Here is a 21,951-nt window from a genome sequence, read left to right as displayed (position 1 = left end):
TAAAAAAAGTCAGAAAAGAAGCAAAAATAAGAGCCTGAGGGTTGGTGATTTTTGTCTCCTGTAGTCTGAAAGGGGAGAAAATATGTACAGTAAATGCATTAACAACAATTTAATCACTTCTTTCAAATATACAGCAGTGTTTTTAGTTGATGTTATGATCTTTATATTGCACTTCCTTGCTGGCCCATCACTGTTTCTGCCTATGAAGCATCGTAAAACTATATCAGTGAGGGCAAAAGTTATCTATATAGTCAGATTATCTCAGATAAACAACATGGTATTGTCCCCACCCATTCTATCATTCTACTGTATCTAAATATTTCACATGGCATAAACCAGTTTAAACCACTAGGTGGGGGTGCAATCAGACTGTGACCACAAATTCATACAAACAAAGACAAGAGGTCCTCTGCACTCAACTAATTATCAATCTATGAAGGACACTGAGACTGATTTTGTACATTAAGCTATTAAAAATGCTCTTCCATTTGATCAAAACAAGAATTTTTTATCCATATATTGCAATATATATTGCACAACTTTCTGTTTTTTTGTTATAGTTTATACAGGAGCAATGGGCAGCAATGCTGTAGCTCCCACTATTCCCAGCTACAGTCAGGTCCAAGTGGTGGCCAATAAAAGGGCAAACATTTGGAATTTTAACCTTGAAAGCAAGTTGTGGCTAAAATGTAGTACCCGTGTAAAATGTCTAATGAAGCAGTAGAATTCTTAATGAATCAGAGGAAAGTGAATGTAGGACTGGCCAGACCAGGGAGTACTTTGACATAGTTGGCCAAATTAAATATAGTGCAACGTGTATACAAACAATCTTTGCTTTATTTATAGAGGAGGCATTTTTTAGTAGCTTAATGTCCAAAATGTCTCAGTGCCCTTAATATATTGACAGTGTGTTTTGGGCAGAAGACCTCTTGTCTTTCTCATGTACAATAAACTAGTGCCAGTGGTTCTTAAAGAATAAGTAAACCTTAAAAAATGAATATAAATGTATTCAGGGTAGGGATGCACCGAATCCAGGATTCGGTTTAGGATTCGGCCAGGATTCGTCCTTTTTCAGCAGGATTCGGGTTCGGCCGAATCCTTCTGTCCTGCCCAACTGAATCCGAATCCTAATTTGCATATGCAAATTAGAGGCGGAGAGGGAAATCGCGTGACTTTTTGTCACAAAACAAGGAAGTAAATTTTTTTTCCCTTCCTACCCCTAATTTGCATATGCAAATTAGGATTCGGATTCGGTTCGGTATTCGGCCGAATCCAAAATAGTGGATTCGGTGCATCACTAAAAATGAAGCCCATAGACTTGTATGGAATTGTGCGCCAAAAAAAAAAAGACGTGCGTCAAAAACATTTTTGACGCCAATAGACTTTAATGGGCATCCGCAACATTTCGCTGGAGGTGAATTTTTGGTAAAACGAAACGGTTCAAATTCGCCCATCCTTACCAGTAACATACAAAAAAAGGGGTATCGGGCACTCAGAAAGATTCGACAAGGGCTGCCAAAATTAAAGATAAAAATATAATATTTATTGTACATTCATTAAAAAAGGAAAAGTATCTCCATTGGCCCTACGTGTTTCATGCCCCCCAGGGCACTTAATCATGGGCTTAATCATAGCCCATGATTAACATGAAATGCATAGAACCAATGTAAATCCCACAGTGTTTTGTTGAAGTTGTTCCTAAAACAGTCTAGAATTCAGTGGTGGGTGTTCCAATAGAGGGCAGGTCATTTTTAAATTGTGTTGTGATATTTTTGGCCATATAATGGGTGTCCCATATCAGCTACATACATATGTTTTTGGTTGTTTGTGCCATGTAGCCTACCCAAATATAATGTAAGAGCTGTAAAAAATATCATGAAATTTACATGTGTGAACTATTTGTTACTCATATTGAGAAAAATGAATAACTGTAATTATTTCATGTGGGTGCCTGGTGGAGATAAGCCGTACACGCAGATTCATCTGTAGAAGGTCTTCAAGATGATGACAACTTATGGTTATAGATTTAGTGACCCACTCTGGCCCTGGCAGTTGTTACCTGTTGGGACAAGAGAGATATATGAACAACCAAAGTCAATTACTGTCAATGCACCATAAGGCTCAGCTATCAAACCTAAGGCAAGGTGCTAAAAACGGGTTCTCCTAGAATGGAGTTGCACCTTTTTCTGAATATATCACTGCCTGCTGAAAGTGTCATAAGGGCCAGTTGGTGGCTTGCACGTGGATATCTCCTGGAACATTTCTCAGCGTGAGCTTGATTCAGATATGCAGGCTAATGAGTACCAGAAGGAGCAGTAGAACCTGCCTATAGCAAGTACAAGTCTATCAACAACATCTTGTGGCACATTTTCAGTCCAGAAATAGAAGAAGAGCAAAGACATAACCCAAAATTCTTTGTGCGTGAACACTAAAGAACACATTTTTGTCTTCCTTTGTCTTTCCTTCATACATTCATCTCTTACCTTAATGGTTCGGTCCACTTTGTCCAGTGCAGGCCTGAAATCCACGGAATCATATTCAGGTCTCTGAACCCCTAAAACAGTCACAGTAAGATTAAGGGTTATTAAGATGGGGTGACATTGGTTTAGCAAAGAGACTGAAGTACAAAGATTAAGCGTGTCAACTGTAATTATGTTAAAACTAGGGGTGTTTGACATCAAGTAATGCATTAGTAAAGACATGGCTAACATACAACAGTGTCCCTTTTATATTTCTCTTTCTCATAATATTGTTTGGGCAGCAAACTTATGGAAGGCAAGAATGAGAATACTGGAAGGGTTACCATTGCGATAGCAACTTGTCTATTAGAAGACCTGAGAGTAAGTTTGTAGCTGTTCCACGACTAGGCCAATTGCCAGTACTGTTGGTTAGTGTTTGTAGCATTTGGAAAGCTTAGAGGTATTTCCAGCTTGAACTTTAGCTAGTGTTTCTTCTGCTAAACCACCCTTCTCTTGGTTATCTGATTTGGCCTATTTCTGGATATGTTGTGGTTAGTTCTCTTACTCTTAGGCCTGTTGACCCACCAATGATAACCCCAACTGTAACTGGACCAACCCATCAAACAGATCCATTCTTTAGGTTTGGATGACGACATTGTAAAGTATTAGTACTCTGAATAAATCTGAGGTTGAACTAGAAGACATGTCTTTTTCACCCTACCTTCTATGAGGCCTGATACCTCTATGCATCTTGTGAGTAACCATTCCTAAGGTGTAATGCATGTGTGTGTGTGTAACTGGGTCTAAATTTGGGAGTAGACTATTACATCTATCCCTTTACATCTGTTAGTTGATAGGTGTTCATAGGCGTTCTAGAGTTAGCTCACCAGAGGTGCTGTTGGAGTCTGAGTTCTTAATCTGGCCTTTTTCAAACTTTTCACCATCCCAAACATCAAACCAGGACTGTTCATTGTCAATTAACCTACACAGGAAATAACAAAAGCAAAAACAAGTGTAAACAATGAAAAACAAGAGATAATAGGTGGGAGCAGAGGACATAACATGACTTCACTGAGCAGTGGCTTAACTTAAAGTGCCCTCAACTCTCTGAGCTTGACCGATGTATGCAAACTCACAGGACACCCATGACCATGCTACAGGCCCAATTCATCCTGCTAGTTAGCTCAGTTTACAGAAGCAGCTGGCTCCATATTTAGTTGGCCATACAGTTTCCAGAATCTCTCATGACATAGAAAGACCAAGAAGACCTCAATAAAGAGTCCAACTCTAGTACCATAAGTTTGTTTCTAATAAAATAAAGTGTAAAATATGTGTAGAGATGGAGCAAACTTAATGCAGATATTTGACTCATCATATCACACTATGTCACTCCATTTAAGATGTGTTGCAGTACACTCCATGTCAAAAGTGTCATGACAAAACAAAACATCTGTACACCAGATTCATCGTAACCAGGTATCTCCTCAGTGCCAGAGAAAGCCACTGCTGACATCCTCTTGGGAATGGTTACAACAAATGTATATTGTCTAATAATATAGACCACACAGGATAATTAATGGTCATTAGATGGCATGAAATGGTGGGACATTGTAGTCCCATGGATGGGGAGAAGGGTTCGGCTGAAAGTGTTGAAAGAAGCAGGATCTCTTCCATCCACATCCACAACATTGTTCATGGCTACTGGTGAAGTTCATGGTTACTGGTGAATCTACTTACAGGCTTGGAAATGTCTGCTGTTTGGGTGCTTATCTCTAAAATTGGTTTAGCTAAATAGATGACTGGTAGGTAATATTGGTTTTCTGGTTACTGGAGGTATTGTTATTCTTTACCCACCTGAACCCTTTGATCCTAGTGGCTAGCATCCAAAGCTAGCCCATACCTGATGCATGGTGGGTACTGGTACTGGAGATTCTTCTTGCATAGGTTTGTTGCAATTCAAAATTAAGTTAAAGCTGCTGCAACATCAACCCCAAACTGGATATCTTTTCTGGCTCTAGAGGGGTTGAGCATTATGGAATGCTTGGGTGATGGTAACTGCACGTCAATATCTAACTTTTTTAAATCAAGCCTTTTATTTATTATCTGTTAATATATAATGCATAAAAATAGGCTTTCTAAGACATACCTCTCTTTGGTTTTATTTTTCCCACGTCGAGAGACGATGATTAGCAGAGTAATAATTGTAAGGGCCAAAACAGCGAGTCCGATTGTAACTCCAGAGATGACTCCTGCTTTACTAACAGAGTTGGCGCATCGGTCCCCTGTGTACCAGAACTGGTCTGAGGTCTTGCAGCTACAAAAGAGGTTCATAATAGCAAGAGATTTTGTTACTGCTATGGGAAAAATCTTTTGAAGGAGAAAATATAATCGGTCTACAAAATTAAAGCGGATTTCCAACTTGTCTGGCATTAGGGAAGACCAAGAGATACAAGATGCTCTAGAGCCCTGCACTTGTGTCTATGAGTGCTGCTCCTTGTGCAACAGAGAAGGAGTTATAAAATAACACATAATGGGATGGGGGTTCATTTCCTTCTTTAAAGGGATACTGTCATGGGAAAAAAAAATTTTTTCAAAATGAATCAGTTAATAGTGCGGCTCCAGCAGAATTCTGCCCTGACATCCATTTCTCAAAAGAGCAAACAGATTTTTTTATATTCAATTTTGAAATTTGACATGGGGCTAGACATATTGTCAATTTCCCAGCTGCCCCAAGTCATGTGACTTGTGCTCTGATAAACTTCAATCACTCTTTACTGCTGTACTGCAAGTTGGAGTGATATCACCCCCTCCCTTTTCCCCCCCAGCAGCCAAACAAAAGAACAATGGGAAGGTAACCAGATAGCAGCTCCCTAACACAAGATAACAGCTGCCTGGTAGATCTAAGAACAACACTCAATAGTAAAAACCCATGTCCCACTGAGACCTATTCAGTTACATTGAGAAGGAAAAACAGCAGCCTGCCAGAAAGCATTTCTCTCCTAAAGTGCAGGCACAAGTCACATGACCAGGGGCAGCTGGGAAATTGACAAAATGTCTAGCCCCATGTCAGATTTCAAAATTGAATATAAAAAGATCTGTTTGCTCTTTTGAGAAATGGATTTCAGTGCAGAATTCTGCTGGAGTAGCACTATTAACTGATGCGTTTTTTTCTGATGGCAGGATCCCTTAAATATAGAGCCTCCTCGAGGGGATCCCCATTTAGTCACTGGCACCAAAAATGCCATTTACACAAAATAAACTATTTTTGCTCCTTACTCTGTCCCCACTCGCACCACATTCAGCTCCCCACCCTGTAACGTCGCTGACCCCACCCATGTGACATCAATGCCCCGCCCTCTCACAGGCCAGTAATAATTATACCTGTCTAGTGCCTTCAATAGACTCCATTTTATCCAACTAATACAAATTTTTAATAATGATTTCCTTTTTCTGTGTAATAATAAAACAGTAGCTTGTACTTGATCCCAACTAAGAGGCAAATTCACAAAAGGGTGCCACACTTTATGTAACTTCGTCAGGCACAAAACCACTATGCTAATTCACTAACATGCAAAGTTGCGTCTCGGCAGCCGAACGCTGGTGAGGTTTCGCTATTGTAAATTCGTCAGCCATTTCCTAGCGAATTATCGTTTCTGCCTAGTGAAACTTCCTTAATACACTTACGCTTAGTTGAATTTGAATAGGGTGGGTACATATAGGTCAGATAAATGTAACGATCGGTCGCCTGAGTGAAAATTTACGTGGCAAAAGAGTGCGAAACTACGCAAGCGACGCACTCTTTCACTAGTAAATTGTTCTCTATGCCTGTTAGTGTTCGATTCGAGTTTTCCTCCAAAAAAAAACTCTAATATCAGGAAGGTAATTACAATCTCCATTTGTGAGTTTTGACACACAAAAACAATAGAAAATTTGAATTTACCATTGAAACCTTAATAAATCTGCCCCTAAGTTTGGTTAGTTGAATGCAAGTCAGTATAGGTGATATGAATACGTTGAACCCTTTAGTAAATCTAGCGCTTTGCTAGTCTGTATCTTTAGTCCGCTTCAGTTGAACGGAACTTGAATTTTCTTTTTGCAGTTCATCTAGGGCAGTTTTCCTCATCACATTCAGAACATTCCTAAACAAGACATAAGAGGGAATAGAAAAGGAGTGTGGGACTTACTAGCAGTGAGGTCCGGCCTTACTGATTGAGCACTGACCCGCGTTACAGTTGAAGAACTCTGGGTTCTTAGAGCTGCAGTTGCTGGAACAGAGGAGCTTATTGGATTCGTTCACCCCAGAAAAATATTGGCGCATATCTTCCGGGATCAACTCTGAGCACAGAGCTAGTGAGCAAGAACAATAGTAAAAATGGTCAGTCAGAAACTATTCTTTAAAATGGCCAAACAGATAAGTGCTAAGCGGAGTTAAGTGGAGAGGACTGAGGAAAGGCGGCTGATAAACTGATGCCAAAGAAAAATGTAACAATCTAAGAAGAGTTATTGTGATGTGAAGAATAAGAAAAGCCCAAGGAAATAAATGGCAAATACTACAAAAGCACAAAGCACTAACTAAATAACATGTGAGTAGGGTTCTCAATATTTTTGTTCCTAAAAATCATATCTATATATTTGTACCTATAAATGATATGGCTGTTTGTTTTGTGGGGCAAATTCACTAAGATTCGTAGTTGCGCCAGGTGTAATTTCGCTGCACTTCGCCACACTTCGCCAGGCGTAGTTTCGCCAGCGCTTCGCAAATTCACTAAAACCCGAAGTTGCGCTCAGGGGTAGCGTAAGGTTGCGAAGTTGCACTAGCGTTGATTCGCTAAGTGAAGCGAAGTTACGCTAGCGAAGGCTAATTTGCATACGGCGCCAAATTCAAATTTCAATGGAGGAATACGTATCAGCACTACAAATGCCTAGAAAACCTTCAAAACATCAAATAAAAATGTTATTTTGCCCTACACATGTGCCCACTGTCTAGGTAAGTTGCCATGAGTCAGGAAATGTAGGGGGGAAGGAGGGGAGCCCAGAAAAAAATTTACGATCTTTTTCAGCCTATCACCCATAATGTAGAAAACACGCCAGCGTTTTTTGGGACTTAGAAAAAATTTTGACTTTTTTTGAAGCAATCCCTATCTACTCTATTGCGCTTCGCCTGGTCTGAGGTGGCGAAAGAAGTCTAGCGTAAAAGGTACCGTTCAGTACACTGCGCGCGTTAGTGAATTTGCGTAGTTACGTCCGTAGCGAAACTTCGCCAGGCGTAAGGGTGCGAAGTAACACTAGCGAATCTACGCCAGCGTTCGTTAGTGAATTTGCGCAGTAACGAAAATGCCAAACGCTAGCGAAGTAACGCTAGCGTTCGGCGCTTCGCACTTAGTGTCTAGCAGTATCCATGCTGGATACAGTGGTCAAACTATAGCTTAAAGGAGAACCAAACCCTTGCTAATAAAAACCCCTGCCCTACATAGATCCATTGGGGCAATCTTCTGTTTCGCCTGCGCTGAAAGTCACGGAAATTTGCTGAAGCGCCGGAAGAAGACCTGAAGATTACCGAAGAGAAGAAGATGGTGCCCGTGAACTCTGATGCCCTGAATCTGCACTGAGGGGTAAGTAAAGCGTTAGGGGCATTTACCAAAGGTACCACCTAGGCTGGGGGGGGAAGGGAGGGGGTCTATGTAGGGTAGGGGGTATGGGTTTTTTTAGCAAGGGTTGTGTTCTGCTTTAATTATCATTTAACTGCAATGATCCTGTACTTGTGGTCTCTCACTTGTGCTGCTACAATCTACTGTCCTCAGTGTCTAATATACTTGAGGTGCCAGAACCAACCAACTATTATTATATTTAAGGTGCCTGTACATACAAAAGGCTAAAGGCTAATTTATCTAGGACTCTTTGTTTCAAAATTTTAAATTTACATCAGTTTCCAGCTTTCAGGATTAGAAATTATCTTTGTCAACCTGCGTGTATCCACCATAAGCCTCCCCAAATAAAACAAAAAAGGAACCTCCGCCTATGTTTGGTTACTTTATCCAGTTTCCGACTGCAGTCAGCATGGATATACTGCACACCATAAAATCGAAATATCTTTTTTTAGATTTTTTTTAATACAAAAGCAGTTGTGTTTCAGAGGAATCTCTATTCTCTGTAGACAATATGGAATATGAAGTTAATACCTGAAACATCCAGTGCTCTGTCTTGGACCTGTGTTCTGCTTACATCGAACTCCAAGAAACCTGCAGGGTAAAACAATGAATTCTATTATTAGTTTGAGTTGTGAGATAACTGCACTGCCATGTTTGTCATATCCTGATCTCCATAGATATGGGATTCCGGGTTCTGACATTCATCAATAAGGAGGCTGCTCTAATGTTCTTGTATAAAAACACCAGGGGGCAGATTTACTTGAGGGCGAAAATTCGCCAGCGACTGCTTCACACCCATGGCCACATTTCACCAGGCGAAAATTCGCTCAGACAACGATAATTCGCTAGAATGTGGAGTTACGTCGTGGGCGCCGAACGCTGGCGACATTGGCGTTACTTTGCCAATGCGAGCAATTGAAAGCGGAGATGCGCTAGCATTCGTTTCTGTCTAGCGCAAATTCGCTAGAAGTCTTGCGCTCAGGCTAATTTGCATTTTGCAGGCTATCACTCTGAATTAAAGGAAAAGACGCCAGCGTTTTTTGGACTTTTCCACTAAAGAATATAATGTAAGTAACAGGAGATTGAGGAATGCACTCCATTGCACTTCGCCTGGTCTGAGCTGGCAAAGGCAAGTCTGGCGAAAGAGGTAACGTTCATTAAAATTCGCATTTCATTGAATTTACGGAGTAACGTCCAGCGAGTTGTCGCCTGGGGATAGAGTGCAATTGACCGATAGCATCTGCAACGTCCCTGTGGGTGGTAGCCACTTCGCCCTCGAGTAAATCCACCTCCATGAGATTATCAATCAGCCTGAGATTACTGTACCCCCGAGATTTGCATCCAACCTAGTTTTCTAAAATCTACAGTTCAGAATGTGACCACCCACATGTTCTGCCCCTCACACGTTGTTTGTGCTGACCTGGATCATTAGAGGTGCAGTTTGTCCCACTGAGAGTTTCATTAAGTTCTCTGACCGCAGTCGTGTATTGCTCAGTTCCATTTATTAAGTTGATATTGATCAGCACTTCATGCTCCACCACTACACTTCCTCGTCTAAAGAGAGAACAAGAGAGATAGAGGTTAGAAGGCAATAAGACCAGGGAAGACTCGATTTATGAGACTGACTAAATGACCTCTCAGTTTGGTACTAAAGTAAAAGTTTGGTACTTTACCCACGAATCTGTTGAGTATTATTTTCAGTTTTCAAATCATTCTGTTCATTGCTTGCCTGGTATTGCCCCTTAGATTAGGTCTACATTTAAGGGACAGGAGTTTGCTCAAAGGTAATTGTTCTGATGGAAGATGTTGGATCACCCTCTTTGAGTTTAGGGGGCAGATTTATCAAAGGTCTAGGTGAATTTTCAAATTGAGAAAAATTTGAATTTCAAACTATTTTTGTGTATTTCGACTAGGGAATAATTCAAATTCGATTCAAATTTGCAAAAAATGTAAATGTGAATATCGAAATTTAAAATTCGACCATTCGCCATTTAAAACCTCCTGAATTGCTGTTTTAGCCTATGGGGGACCTCCAAGAACCTATTTTTACTTCATTAATTGAAAAGAAATCTATCCCCACTATACTTCAATTAAAAAATCTGTACATTTTTTTATAATAAACCTGACTGTATGCAGTGAAATTCCACCTTCATTTACTTGCTCTGACTGCTGCGGATATGAATCTCTACATGGTTACCGGCTGTTCTACAGGAAAACAAACAAAGCTGCTCAAGTTCTGGGAAGTCCATCTCCTCTCTGTTTGAAAGTATGATCCTTTCCCTGCAGAGCAGTTAGGGACTGTCTGAAGTTTCCTATCTGCAGCAGTCAGAGCAAGTAAACAAAGAGAGAATTTCACTGCATACAGTCAGGTTTATTGTAAAAACAATAGACATTTTTTTAATTAAAGTAGATTGGTTTCTTTTTCATTTTTGCCTTTACATCCTCTTTAATGTTTCCAACTCCAGCTGCAGGTTTTTTTTTGGTAAGGAATAGCTGTTACCCCTCACCCTCTCAGCGCACACCCCTGAACTTAAAGTTAAAAAGGGCTTTAAACAGCCTTTTAACCTGTTTCAGAGAAGCGTAAACACAAATAGTTCCTGGTGCTGAAATATCACTGAAGTAGCCCTTGAAAAGCAGTAGTTGGGGAGAATGTAGGTAACACCCCAATTTGCGCTGATCATGGTCAGTTATGCCCAAACACACCCAAGCCTTCCCACAATCCAGCTCTTGGAACTGTTCTGGAGCTTTACAGGATACGGAGTAGAATTTGTCATTGCCTTTATACATGTTGAATTAATTTGATAACATTCCTGTCAAGGAGGACATTTTTTAGAATTTTGTTCTTAAAACAAACCATTAAACCTACACCAACACAGGTGTGTTATCTGGAAAGCTTAAGGTCTGAAGTTCTCCAGGCAAATGGCCTTTTTGTGTTGTAGAACACTATGTGGGACATTCACTAAGATTCGTAGTTGCGCCAGGCGTAAATTCGCCGCACTTCGCCAGGCGTAGTTTCGCCAGGGATCCGCAAATTCACTAAAATCCAAAGTTGCGCTCAGGGGTAGCGTAAGGTTGTGAAGTTGCGCTAGCTTTGATTCGCTAACGAAGCGAAGTTACGCTAGTGATGGTTAATTTGCATACGCGCCAAATTCAAATTTCAGTGGAGGAATATGTAGCATCACTACACAAGCCTGGGAAACCTTCAAAACATTAAATAAAATTTTTATTTTGCTCTACACATGTGCCCACTGTATAGTTACGTTGCCATGAGTCAGGAAATGTAGGGGGGAAGGAGGGGGGCCCCAAAAATTTTTTTGATCTTTTTCAGCCTATCACCCATAATATAGAAAAAACGCCAGCGTTTTTTGGGACTTAGAAAAAATGTAAACTTTTTTTGAAGAAATCCCTATCTACTCTATTGCACTTCGCCTGGTCTGAGGTGGCGAAGGAAGTCTAGCGTAAAAGGTAGCGTTCAGAACAATGCGCGCATTAGTGAATTCGTGTAGTTGCGTCCGTTGCGCAAATTCACCAGGCGCAAGGGTGCGAAGTTACACTAGCGAAGTTACACCAGCGTCCGTTAGTGAATTTGCGAAGTAACGAAAACGCCCTACGCTAGCGAATTGACGCTAGCGTTAGGCGCTTCGGCGCTTAGTGAATTTGCCCCTAAGTTTTAAAGGGAAATATTACCCACATTTTGACATGAGCTCAATCAGTTGGGCTATGTAGAAAAGATGCCAAAACACTTCATAAACTTCCAGAAATAAATATAAATGTATTTTTTTTACACTGGCATACCTAATTCCACAGATTGAAATGGAATCATGATACTTGCAACATTTCCCACTCCCCTTAGGCTCACAGTGACACGCAACTACACCCCCCATCGTGTTCCATTGTGAAATGATGGATTCTGGGACTTAAAATTTCTTTGCTTTCCAGAGAATCTGTGCACCATCTACTAAGGAAACCAAAGGAAATTAACGTCCCAGAATCTAACACTTCACAATGAAACAAATTGAGATTGTAGTTGCATGTCACTGTGAGCCTAAGGGGGGCGGAGAAACATTCCCTGTGATCATGGTCACTAGACTGTACCAGTCCAGATGCCAAAAGCAACCAATTAGCAATTACTTTGATGAGCCTAATTTAAGTTTGAAAATGAAAGAAAAGATCTGATCTTGTTGAACTGTTAGTAAAATTAGGTCTCTACTACACTTGTAAGCAAAAAACAGAGTCTTACTTGATTGAGGTGATTCTGACGCCATCATAGCCTGTGACTGATTCATACAATTTTCTAATCTGCAGAAACAGGAAGGAAATTTCAGTGTCAAAAAAAGAATATTCCACTTGCTGGACGCGAGGGTAGGATTTGCCAAAAGATTTATCATTATACAGTCAATGTTCAATATGATGAATTTTCTGACCCCTTTCAATATAATTCATTTCAGAAGTAGAGCAGCAACCAAGCTGTTCACTCTCTCAGGGGCAGATTTATTATTTCGAAGTGAAAAGTCGAATGAAAAAAATACAAATTTCGAGCTATTTTTTTGTGTACTTTGACTAGGGAATAGTCCAAAGTCGATCAAAAAAATTTTTAAAAAACAAAATTAGAATATCGACATTTATCATGTACGTTCTCTTTAAAATCCTATTTGGAGTCAATTGGTGGACTTTGAAAAATCAAAGGTTTTTTTTGTAAAAAAACTTTGAATCCGATCGAATACGAATACTTCGATTCGTACTATTCGAATTCAAACAAAAACGGTCTATTCACCCAAAAATCTTTGATTTTTTTTAAAATAAATTTCGGGTTGGTCTTTTTTTATTAGAATCTGCTGCTCAGTGTCAAATATGATGATTGCATAATGTTTTTATTTTCAAGTCAAATTGTTTCCTGGCGTAGATACAGTAGATCCCTCCAAGTTACAATGTTTGTAGAAAATAAAAAGTCAAATTCCATTTTTGAGTGATTTTTGAGAAATCTTGTTCTGGACAAGACTTGGGAATATTAAAATTTACCTCATTTTCAAATCTAGCTTCAAATGTTTTATATTCTTCGGACGTCTTGTCGATTAGGTCCATTGAGTAACCCTTGTTCAACACCACAACTGTGGCTTTAACTTTAGCCGTGAATGGACCCCCACCTAGAAAGATACAGAGACATCTCTCAGCGCCTTTATTTGTTTATTTACCATAGAGAAGTGGGAGAAAAGCCAACCTTCCTTGGGTAATCAAATATTATTTTTATTATATAGATTTATTTAGATTGGGTTTTGTCTGTTTATTCCATTGGCTTGAAAAGGCAAATCCCCAAACATACCTGGTCTTATTTCATTGGAAATTAAGTCACACTGGCTGCCATGGAAATTGTCATCACAAACGCACATTGAGCCACTCAGATATCCATTTACACAGTCACCTAAACCACAAAAATGGAAACAGTCAGAGCAACATTCCTGGGATACTGGTGCCCTTTACAGGGAATCTGTACACTGAATATAAGAGAGTACATTAGGTAGTGAAAAAAACTAGGGATGGACCTAATCCACTTTTTTGAATTCGGCCGAACCCCCGAATCCTTCATGAAAGATTCAGCCAAATACCGAACCGAATCCGAACTTTAAATAGGGGTGGGAAGGGGAAAAAAATGTTACTTCCTTGTTTTCTGAAAAAAAGTCATCTGATTTCGCTCCCCACCACTAATTTACACATGCAAATTAGGGTTCGGATTCGGTTCGGCCGGGCAGAAGGATTCAGCCGAATCCGAATCCTGCTTAAAAGGGCGAATCCCGAACCGAATCCTGGATTCGGTGCATCCCTAAAAAAAACACGTCTGACCAATTCAGCCTTTTTTAAAATAATGTTGTGCCCATGGAGCACATAGTCTATTTGATTTGATTTTGTTGAGATTTGGTCAAAACCTAGAAGGCTGGCTTACTAATCTTTGAATTTCCATCTAAAACTTGAAAGCAGAACGCCACATTTTAAATAAAAAAAATGTGAATCTCAAAAAGTTGGGCATGTTTATTTGCAGATGCAAAGCTTCAAGGGGTTGTTCGGCTTTGAGTGTAGATAATGATATTCTGAGACAATTTGCATTTTATTTTTAAATTTTTTTGTGATTTTTGAGATATTTATTTCACAATTGGATGGGTAATGCACAGGTCCGAATATGAGGATAAAAAGTGTTGCTTTGCAAAAAGGCTGAGGCCTCAAATGGGCTGTTCACCTTTGAGTTGACTTGTAATATGATGTATAGAGTGATATTCTGAGACCAGTTGTAAATGGTTTTCATTTTTTATTATTTGTGATTTTTGAGATATTTATTTCACAATTGGATGGGTAACGCGCTGGCACAAATAGGAGGATAAAAAATGTTGCTATACACAAAGGTTGAGGCCTTAAATGGTTGGTTCAGCTTTGAGTTAACTGTTAGTTAGTGATGGGCGAATTTGCGCCGTTTCGCTTCGCCGAAAAATGCGTGAAATTCGGGAAACGGCGCCGGCGTCTCGTTTTCGATGCTGGCGCCCGTTTTTCCGACACCGGCGCCCGTTTTTGACGCCGGCGCCTGTTTTTTGGCGCCGGCGTCCGTTTTTTCGGAAAATTTTTTTTGACGCGGGCGAATTTTTGCCGCGAATTTCCGCGAATTCGTGCCTGGCGAATAAATTCGCCCATCACTACTGTTAGTATGATGTAGACAATTGCAATTGATTTTCATTTTCTATTTTTTGGGTTTTTTGAGTTATTTAGCTTTTTATTCAGCAGCTCTGCAGTTTACAATTTCAGTAATCTGGTAATTTGTATCCAAATTCCCCTAGCAACCATGCATTTATTTGAAAAAGAGACTGGAATAGGAGAGGCCTGAATAGAAAGACGAGTAATAAAAAGTAACAATAACAATACATTTGTAGCCTTACAGAGCATTTGTTTTTTAGATGGGGTCAGTGACCCCCATTTGAAACCTAGAAAGACTCAGAAGGAGGACGTAAATAATATAAAACTATAAAAAATAAATAATGAAGACCAACTGAAAAGTTAGAACTGGTCATTCCATAACAAAGTTAACTTAAAGGTAATCCACCCATTTAATCAACTCAAAAGTGAAAATGTTTTCATTCAGTTTTTAAAAAGTTACCTGTGAAGAAAAAATTTAATTTTAAAGCAGATTGAACGTTGAAAATATACTCCCACTGACTTTCATAAAAGCTTACCAGGTTTTTGCTGTCAACAATTTTTGCTCAAACTTTTGTCAGTTGATAAATCACAAAATATCAAGTTCATACAACTCAAATTTGAAAACACATTTCCCCCCTGTGGCTTCATCTCAAACTCAAATAGGGAAGGCAGCTTTACTAAAATTCCAATTCAAAATTTTCAAATTCTTCAAAATTTTCAGTTGTTAAGTTGCATTAACTCAAACCATGTTCTTTCCTAGTTGTCAACATATTTATTAAGAAACTTAAAACTTAAAATTGCTTTCTACTAATCATTTTAAATGGGTCTGCAAAGTCTCCAATTTTATTTAAAACTATTATTTTAAAATTGCTTTAGTTGTGAAAGAACACCTCTTAGGTACTTCTACAGAAGATTGCTAATTTTTAGCTGCCCATGTCTTCAGTTTGAGCTTTCAAGATTTTCTGATTGCTTAACCTTGAAAATGTAAGATGAAAAAACTCAAATTTGAAAAAAAAAATCCAAATATTTTTTTTTAAACTTGAAAATCTCAAAACCTACACGATGAATGCAGATTTACTAAAATGTGGATTTTTGTGCTTTTCAAATTTTGAAAAAAAATTTGAATTAACTCAAATGCATCCTTTTCTCTATTGCCAGCATATTTGCAAAAAAACTCATATTGGGAAAAACTTTTCAACGAGTCTGTAAAATCTTTTCTTTTTTTTTTAACTGGAAATTTGAAACAATTTAGCAATGTAAAAGTACAACTCCCGCTGAATTCTGCAGAAGCTCAACAACTTTGCTGAAGTTTTTCTTTTAAGAAATCTTTAAAATGTGAGTGGTGAAAACTCAAATTCAAAAATAATGGCAATAATAACTATGATCTAGAGAATTAGTAGTACAGGTGTGTGACCTGTTATCCAGAATGCTCAGGACCTGTAATTTGGATCAATTCTACTGAGAAATTATTTAAACATTAATTAAAGCCAATAGGCTGGTTTTGCTCCTAATAAGGATTAATTATATCTTAGTAGTTAAGATCAAGAACAATGTACTGTTTCATTATTACTGATTAAAAAAAATCATTTTTAAAAATTAGAATTATTTGCTTATAGATTCTAAGGGAGTTGGCCTTCCCATAATTTGGAACTTTCTGGATAACGGGTTTCTGGATAACAGACCCCATAGATGTACAATATATAGATTTCTGATGGAGACGTCAAACAAAGCAACTTGCTTTTTAGGATGTAGTATGAGGGAATTTGGACAGACATCTAAGGGGTTATTTATCAAAGGTCGAGTGTTACAGTTTTTTTCCCTTGAATGAACTTAAATGACCTCTAAACTTGAATGGTATCTTATTTAAGAAAAAACTCGAATGTCTATAATGCGATTAGATAGGAACTACCTGAAAACTAGAATCGACTTCGAAACGCAACTCGAATCAAGTTTTCCTCTGAAAAAAACTTAAAAAACGTAAACGTCAGGAAGGCTTTTAACATGTTCAAATGGGTCACTGGACCTCTGCTATTGACTTCTACATGAACTCGGCAGGTTTTAGGTGGCAACCTATTAAATTTGAGTTGCTTCTAGGATCGAGATATGATAAATCTCGAATTCGTTTGGATTTTTCCAAATCGAGAACGAGTTTTGACAAAAATAAGTACTCGAAAATTCGAATTTACCATTCGAACCTTAGTAAATCTGCCCCCTACAGTTGCAGTAGATGGCATGTGCTTAGCTTTTGCAAAGGCTTTTGTTACAAGGCAAATAAACTGTAGAAAGTATGGTCACACTTACCTTTACCTTGTGTACCAGTAGTGCTTCGGGAAATGCTGGTTGTGTTGTTAGTAGGTGATGCATCATTTGTTGTCATGTCATTAGACTCACATGTGGTGTTGCCAGGAGGTGGAACAGTAGTGACTATCGTGCCATTAACTTCACCGGTGGTGTTGCCAGGAGGTGGTGCAGTAGTAATTATCGTACCATTAACCTCACCAGTGGTGTTGCCAGGAGGTGGTGCAGTAGTGACTATAGTTCCATTAACCTCACCGGTGGTGTTGCCAGGAGCCGGGGCAGTAGTGATTATCGTGCCATTAACATCACCGGTGCTGTTGCCTGGAGGTGGAGCAGTAGTGATTATCGTGCCATTAACGTCACTGGTGGTGTTGCCAGGAGGTGGAGCAGTAGTGACTATCGTGCCATTAACTTCACTGGTGCTGTTGCCAGGAGGTGGAGCAGTAGTGACTATAGTTCCATTAACCTCACCGGTGGTGTTGCCAGGAGGCGGGGCAGTAGTGATTATCGTGCCATTAACGTCACTGGTGGTGTTGCCAGGAGGTGGAGCAGTAGTGACTATCGTGCCATTAACCTCACTGGTGGTGTTGCCAGAAGGTGGTGCAGTAGTAATTATCGTGCCATTAACATCACCGGTGCTGTTGCCGGGAGGTGGTGCAGTAGTAATTATTGTGCCATTAACGCCACCGGTGGTGTTGCCAGGAGGTGGGGCAGTAGTGATTATTGTACCATTAACCTCACCAGTGGTGTTGCCAGGAGGTGGTGCAGTAGTGACTATCGTGCCATTAACCTCACTGGTGGTGTTGCCAGGAGTTGGTGTAGTAGTGACTATCGTGCCATTAACCTCACCGGTGGTGTTGCCAGGAGGTGGTGCAGTAGTGACTATAGTTCCATTAACCTCACCGGTGGTGTTGCCAGGAGGCGGGGCAGTAGTGATTATCGTGCCATTAACATCACCGGTGCTGTTGCCTGGAGGTGGTGCAGTAGTTATTATCGTGCCATTAACCCTACTTGTGGTGGGAGTGCTGATTGTCGTGTTAGCCTTAGAATCTGCAACAGAAACACAATTTTAAATTCCCTTGTAAATTGATTAGAGGGCTTTAATGATAACATTTACAATAGGTCGATTCTCAGGTATAAGGTGACTCCATCCCATAATTCCTTCCTTCTGGGGATCAAAATCTAAACAAATCCCAACAAGCTCAACAGACTAACAACCCATGTCCTGACAGCTACAAGATCTTATTTAAAAAAAACACACCAAATCTCCCTCCATCTGTGGGACAGAATATTTTTCTATTAAATGTATATATAAAACATGTAAATATATATATATATATATTCATGCTGTACTAAAATACTAAGGGGCCGATTCATCAAGAGTCGAATATCGAGGGTTAATTAACCCTCGATATTCGACTGGGAACTAAAATCGTTCGACTTCGAATATCGAAGTCGAACGATTTTGCGCAAATCCTGCGATCGATCGATCGAAGGATTTTTCGTTCGATCGAACGATTAAATCCTTCGAATCGAACGATTCGAAGGATTTTAATCCAACGATCGAAGGAAAATCCTTCGATCAAAAAATCACAGGCAAGCCTATGGGGACCTTCCCCATAGGCTAACATTGACTTCGGTAGGTTTTATCTACCGAAGTAGGTGGTCGAAGTATTTTTTAAAGAGACAGTACTTCGATTATAGAATGGTCGAATAGTCGAACGATTTTTACTTCGAATCGTTCGAATCGTTCGAATTCGATCGAATTCGATCGAATTTAACCAATTCGATGGTCGAAGTACCCAAAAAATACTTTGAAATTCGAAGTTTTTTTAATTCGAATCCTTCACTCGAGCTTCATGAATCGGCCCCCAAGTATGGTGGTTGCTTCTGACTGTCAATAAACTACTTTTAACATTTTATAACTTTAAAATTTAATTTATTTTTTTAAAAAAAACAAATGTACAGTATATAAGGTTTGTCTTCCATTAGGAAATTAAAGTTTGCGGCTTCCCTTAAAATCTTAATTTAGTCAGTGCACAATTCAAAATCTAATGGGAAGATGTTACAGTTAGGTCCATAAATCTTTGGACAGAGACAACTATTTATCAATTTTGGTTCTGTACATGACCACAATGAATTTTAAATGAAACAACTCAGCTTTAATTCAGTGGGTTGAACAAAAAGATTGCAGAAAAATGTGAGGAACTAAAGCCTTTTTTTTTAACACAATCACTTAATTTCAGGGGTTTAAAAGTAAGTGGACAAATTAAAAAACTGAAAATAAAATGTTTATTTCTAATAGTTGGTTGAAAAGCCTTTGCTGGCAATGACGGGCTGAAGTGTTGAACTCATGGACATCACCAGATTCTGGGTTTGCTCCTGTTTAATGCTCTGCCAGGCCTTTACTGCAGCCGCTTCTTTCACTTGCTGTTTGTTTGTGGGACTTTCTGTCCCAAGTTTAGTCTTCAACAAGTGAAATGCAGCTCAATTGGGTTCAGATCAGGTGATTGACTTGGCCATTCGATGATATTCCACTTCTTTGCTTTAATAAACTCCTGGGTTGCTTTGGCTGTATGTTTTTAGTTATTATGAAATGCCTCCCAATCAATGTGAGTGCATTTAGCTGGATTTGAGCAGACAGTGTCTCTGAAGAGCTCACAATTCATTCTTGTGCTTCTGTCCTGTGTCACATGATGGATAAACACTAGTGTCCCAGTGCCACTGGCAGCCAATCACGCCCAAGCCATCACACTGCCTCCCAAATGTTTTATACACAACTGTGCTATGCTTTGGATCATCAGCTGTTCCACTCCTTCTCCATACTTTTTTCTTGCCATCATTCTGATAGAGGTTCATCTTGGTTTCATCTGTCCAAAGAATGTTTTTCCAGAACTGTGCGCCTTTTTTAGATGTTTTTTAACAAAGTCCAATGTAGCCTTTGTATTGTTGATGCTTATGAGAGGCTTGTACCTTGCAGTGCACCCTCTGTATTTACTTTCATACAGTCTTCTCTTTATGGCAGACTTGGATATGGAGACTCTACCTCCTGGAGACTGTTGTTCACTTGTTTGGCTCTTGTGAAGGGGTTTTATCTTCACCATGGAAATGATTCTGAGATCATCCACCATTGTTTTCTTCCGTGGAAGTCCAGGTCTTTTTACATTGCTGAGTTCACCAGTGATTTCTTTCTTTCTCCAGATGTACCAAACTGTCGATTTTGCCTCTCCTATATTGTAGCAATTTCTCGGATGTGTTTTTCCTGTTTTTGCAGCTTAAAAGAACAGTAACACCAAAAAATGAAAGTGCTTTAAAGTAATGAAAATATAATGTAGTGTTGCCCTGCACTGGTAAAACTGCTGTGTTTGCATCAGAAACACTACTATTGTTTATATAAATAAGCTGCTGTGTAGCCATGGGGCAGCCATTCAAAGGAGAAAAGGCTCAGGTTACACAGCAGATAACAGATAAGCTCTGTCTGTCTAATGGTGTTATCTGTTATCCATTAGTTAACCTGTGCCATATAGCCATTTTTCAATTTCCGCCATTGCTCCACAGCAGCTTGTTAATATGAACTATAGTAGTGTTTCTGAAGCAAACAGATCAGTTTTACCAGTGCAGGACAACAGTACATGATATTTTCATTTCTTTAAAGCACTTTCATTTTTTGGTGTTACTGTTCCTTTAAGGATGGCTTGTTTCTCCTGCATAGAGAGCTCCTTTGACCGCATGTTGTCTGTTCCACAGCAAAATCTTCCACATACAAGCACCCCCTCCCCCCTCAAATCAACTCCAGGGCTTTTATCTGCTTCATTGATAATGACACAGCAAAGGAATTGCCCCACCTGCCCATGAAATAGCCTTTGAGTCAATTGTCCAATGGCTTTTGAGCCCCTGAAATGAAGTGATTTTGTTAAAAAAAAGGCTTTAGTTCCTCACATTTTTATGAAATCTTTTTGTTCAACCCACTGAATTGAAGCTGAAAGTCTGCAGTTCAACTGCATCTGAGTTGTTTCGATTAAAATTGATTGTGGTCATGTACAGAACCAAAATTAGAAAAAAAAGTTGTCTGTCTAAATATTTAGGGACCCAACTGTATATCAGTTGTATAAAGACTCACCTGGTATCAGCCCACAGATGAGTATGAGCAGAGCTAAAGTCCATTGTAGGTTCCCCATCCTGAGGAACGGATCAGAATTCTCCCCTCTGTCTCTTATGACTTGTGTGTGTCTCCCACATACTCCTCTAGCTCATATATATATGATATATGATTCCTTAAGGAGGAGTAACGCAAAGTGTGTATGAATTTTAGATAAAATTACAGGGTGCAGAGTCCATATGGTCTGATGAACTCAAATCCTGCAAATAATTCATTCTACTTCCTTATTTAATACAAGTAATTAAAAAAAAAACTGGACTTGCTGAGTTATTATTGAAGACGAGTTTCTGGGAGTTGCATGACACATTGGATAATCTTATCACAGTAACTACACAGAATCTACACCTCTGTGAATTTCTTCAGATCTCACCTCACTGAAGAGTTACAATGTGCCATTGTGATTGGATTAGTGGAAGAGTTTATATGCCGAGAACTTCCCACACCAGTCAGTTGTACTGAAGAAGCTGCTCGGATGAGGAGTGAAACGTCTTCATTGATTACTCAGTCCAGTTGTTTTTTTGAATTACTTGTATTAGACCTGGATTAATAGTCATTCTACATCCTTCTCTGCTAATAAGCTACAGTCCTGAGAAGGAAATAAAGTTTCCACATCTATTTGCACAGAATTCCCTATAGGCTGAACTCACTGGGTTCTAAAGAATAAAAATCCGTCTTGCTCGTAATATGGGTGTTTTCTGATCAGCATATACAG

General features: G+C 39.3%; 2 protein-coding genes across 2 annotated transcripts; both read right to left on the bottom strand.

Annotated features, from left to right (window-relative positions):
* Nucleotides 1-1,323: 1,323 nt before the first annotated feature.
* Nucleotides 1,324-17,220, bottom strand: LOC121401651 (mucin-3B-like). The gene is made up of 11 exons (XM_041587321.1): nucleotides 17,084-17,220; nucleotides 13,428-13,526; nucleotides 13,127-13,251; nucleotides 12,348-12,406; nucleotides 9,528-9,661; nucleotides 8,639-8,698; nucleotides 6,644-6,806; nucleotides 4,606-4,773; nucleotides 3,347-3,441; nucleotides 2,484-2,554; nucleotides 1,324-2,059 (listed from the first exon to the last, which is right to left on the bottom strand). Exons 1-11 carry the CDS (start codon nucleotides 17,157-17,159, stop codon nucleotides 2,027-2,029), a joined length of 1,083 nt encoding a protein of 360 aa, XP_041443255.1. The 5' UTR covers nucleotides 17,160-17,220; the 3' UTR covers nucleotides 1,324-2,026.
* LOC121401288 (mucin-2-like) lies at nucleotides 17,164-21,413 on the bottom strand. Its single transcript, XM_041585641.1, has 3 exons — nucleotides 21,201-21,413; nucleotides 17,228-18,130; nucleotides 17,164-17,168 (listed from the first exon to the last, which is right to left on the bottom strand). The coding sequence occupies exons 1-3, from the start codon at nucleotides 21,256-21,258 to the stop codon at nucleotides 17,164-17,166; spliced, it is 966 nt and encodes a 321-aa protein (XP_041441575.1). The 5' UTR covers nucleotides 21,259-21,413.
* Nucleotides 21,414-21,951: the final 538 nt, after the last annotated feature.

Source organism: Xenopus laevis, chromosome 3L (assembly GCF_017654675.1).
Source record: "Xenopus laevis strain J_2021 chromosome 3L, Xenopus_laevis_v10.1, whole genome shotgun sequence".
NCBI classification, from domain to species: Eukaryota; Metazoa; Chordata; class Amphibia; order Anura; family Pipidae; genus Xenopus; species Xenopus laevis.
Note: the sequence above shows the minus strand (reverse complement) of the source record. Positions and strands in the feature narration are given on the sequence as shown.

Bases quoted from the DNA above. Each gene is read 5' to 3' on its own strand.
- LOC121401651 (XM_041587321.1), bottom strand. From the start codon at position 17,159: ATGACAACAAATGATGCATCACCTACTAACAACACAACCAGCATTTCC. The intron at 13,527-17,083 runs GTAAGTGTGACC...TTTGTGGTTTAG, and splicing joins TACTGGTACACAAGGTAAAG to GTGACTGTGTAAATGGATAT. The intron at 6,807-8,638 runs GTATTAACTTCA...CTTGCTCACTAG, and splicing joins CAGAGCACTGGATGTTTCAG to CTCTGTGCTCAGAGTTGATC.
- LOC121401288 (XM_041585641.1), bottom strand. From the start codon at position 21,258: ATGGGGAACCTACAATGGACTTTAGCTCTGCTCATACTCATCTGTGGG. The intron at 18,131-21,200 runs GTGAGTCTTTAT...TTTCTGTTGCAG, and splicing joins CATCTGTGGGCTGATACCAG to ATTCTAAGGCTAACACGACA.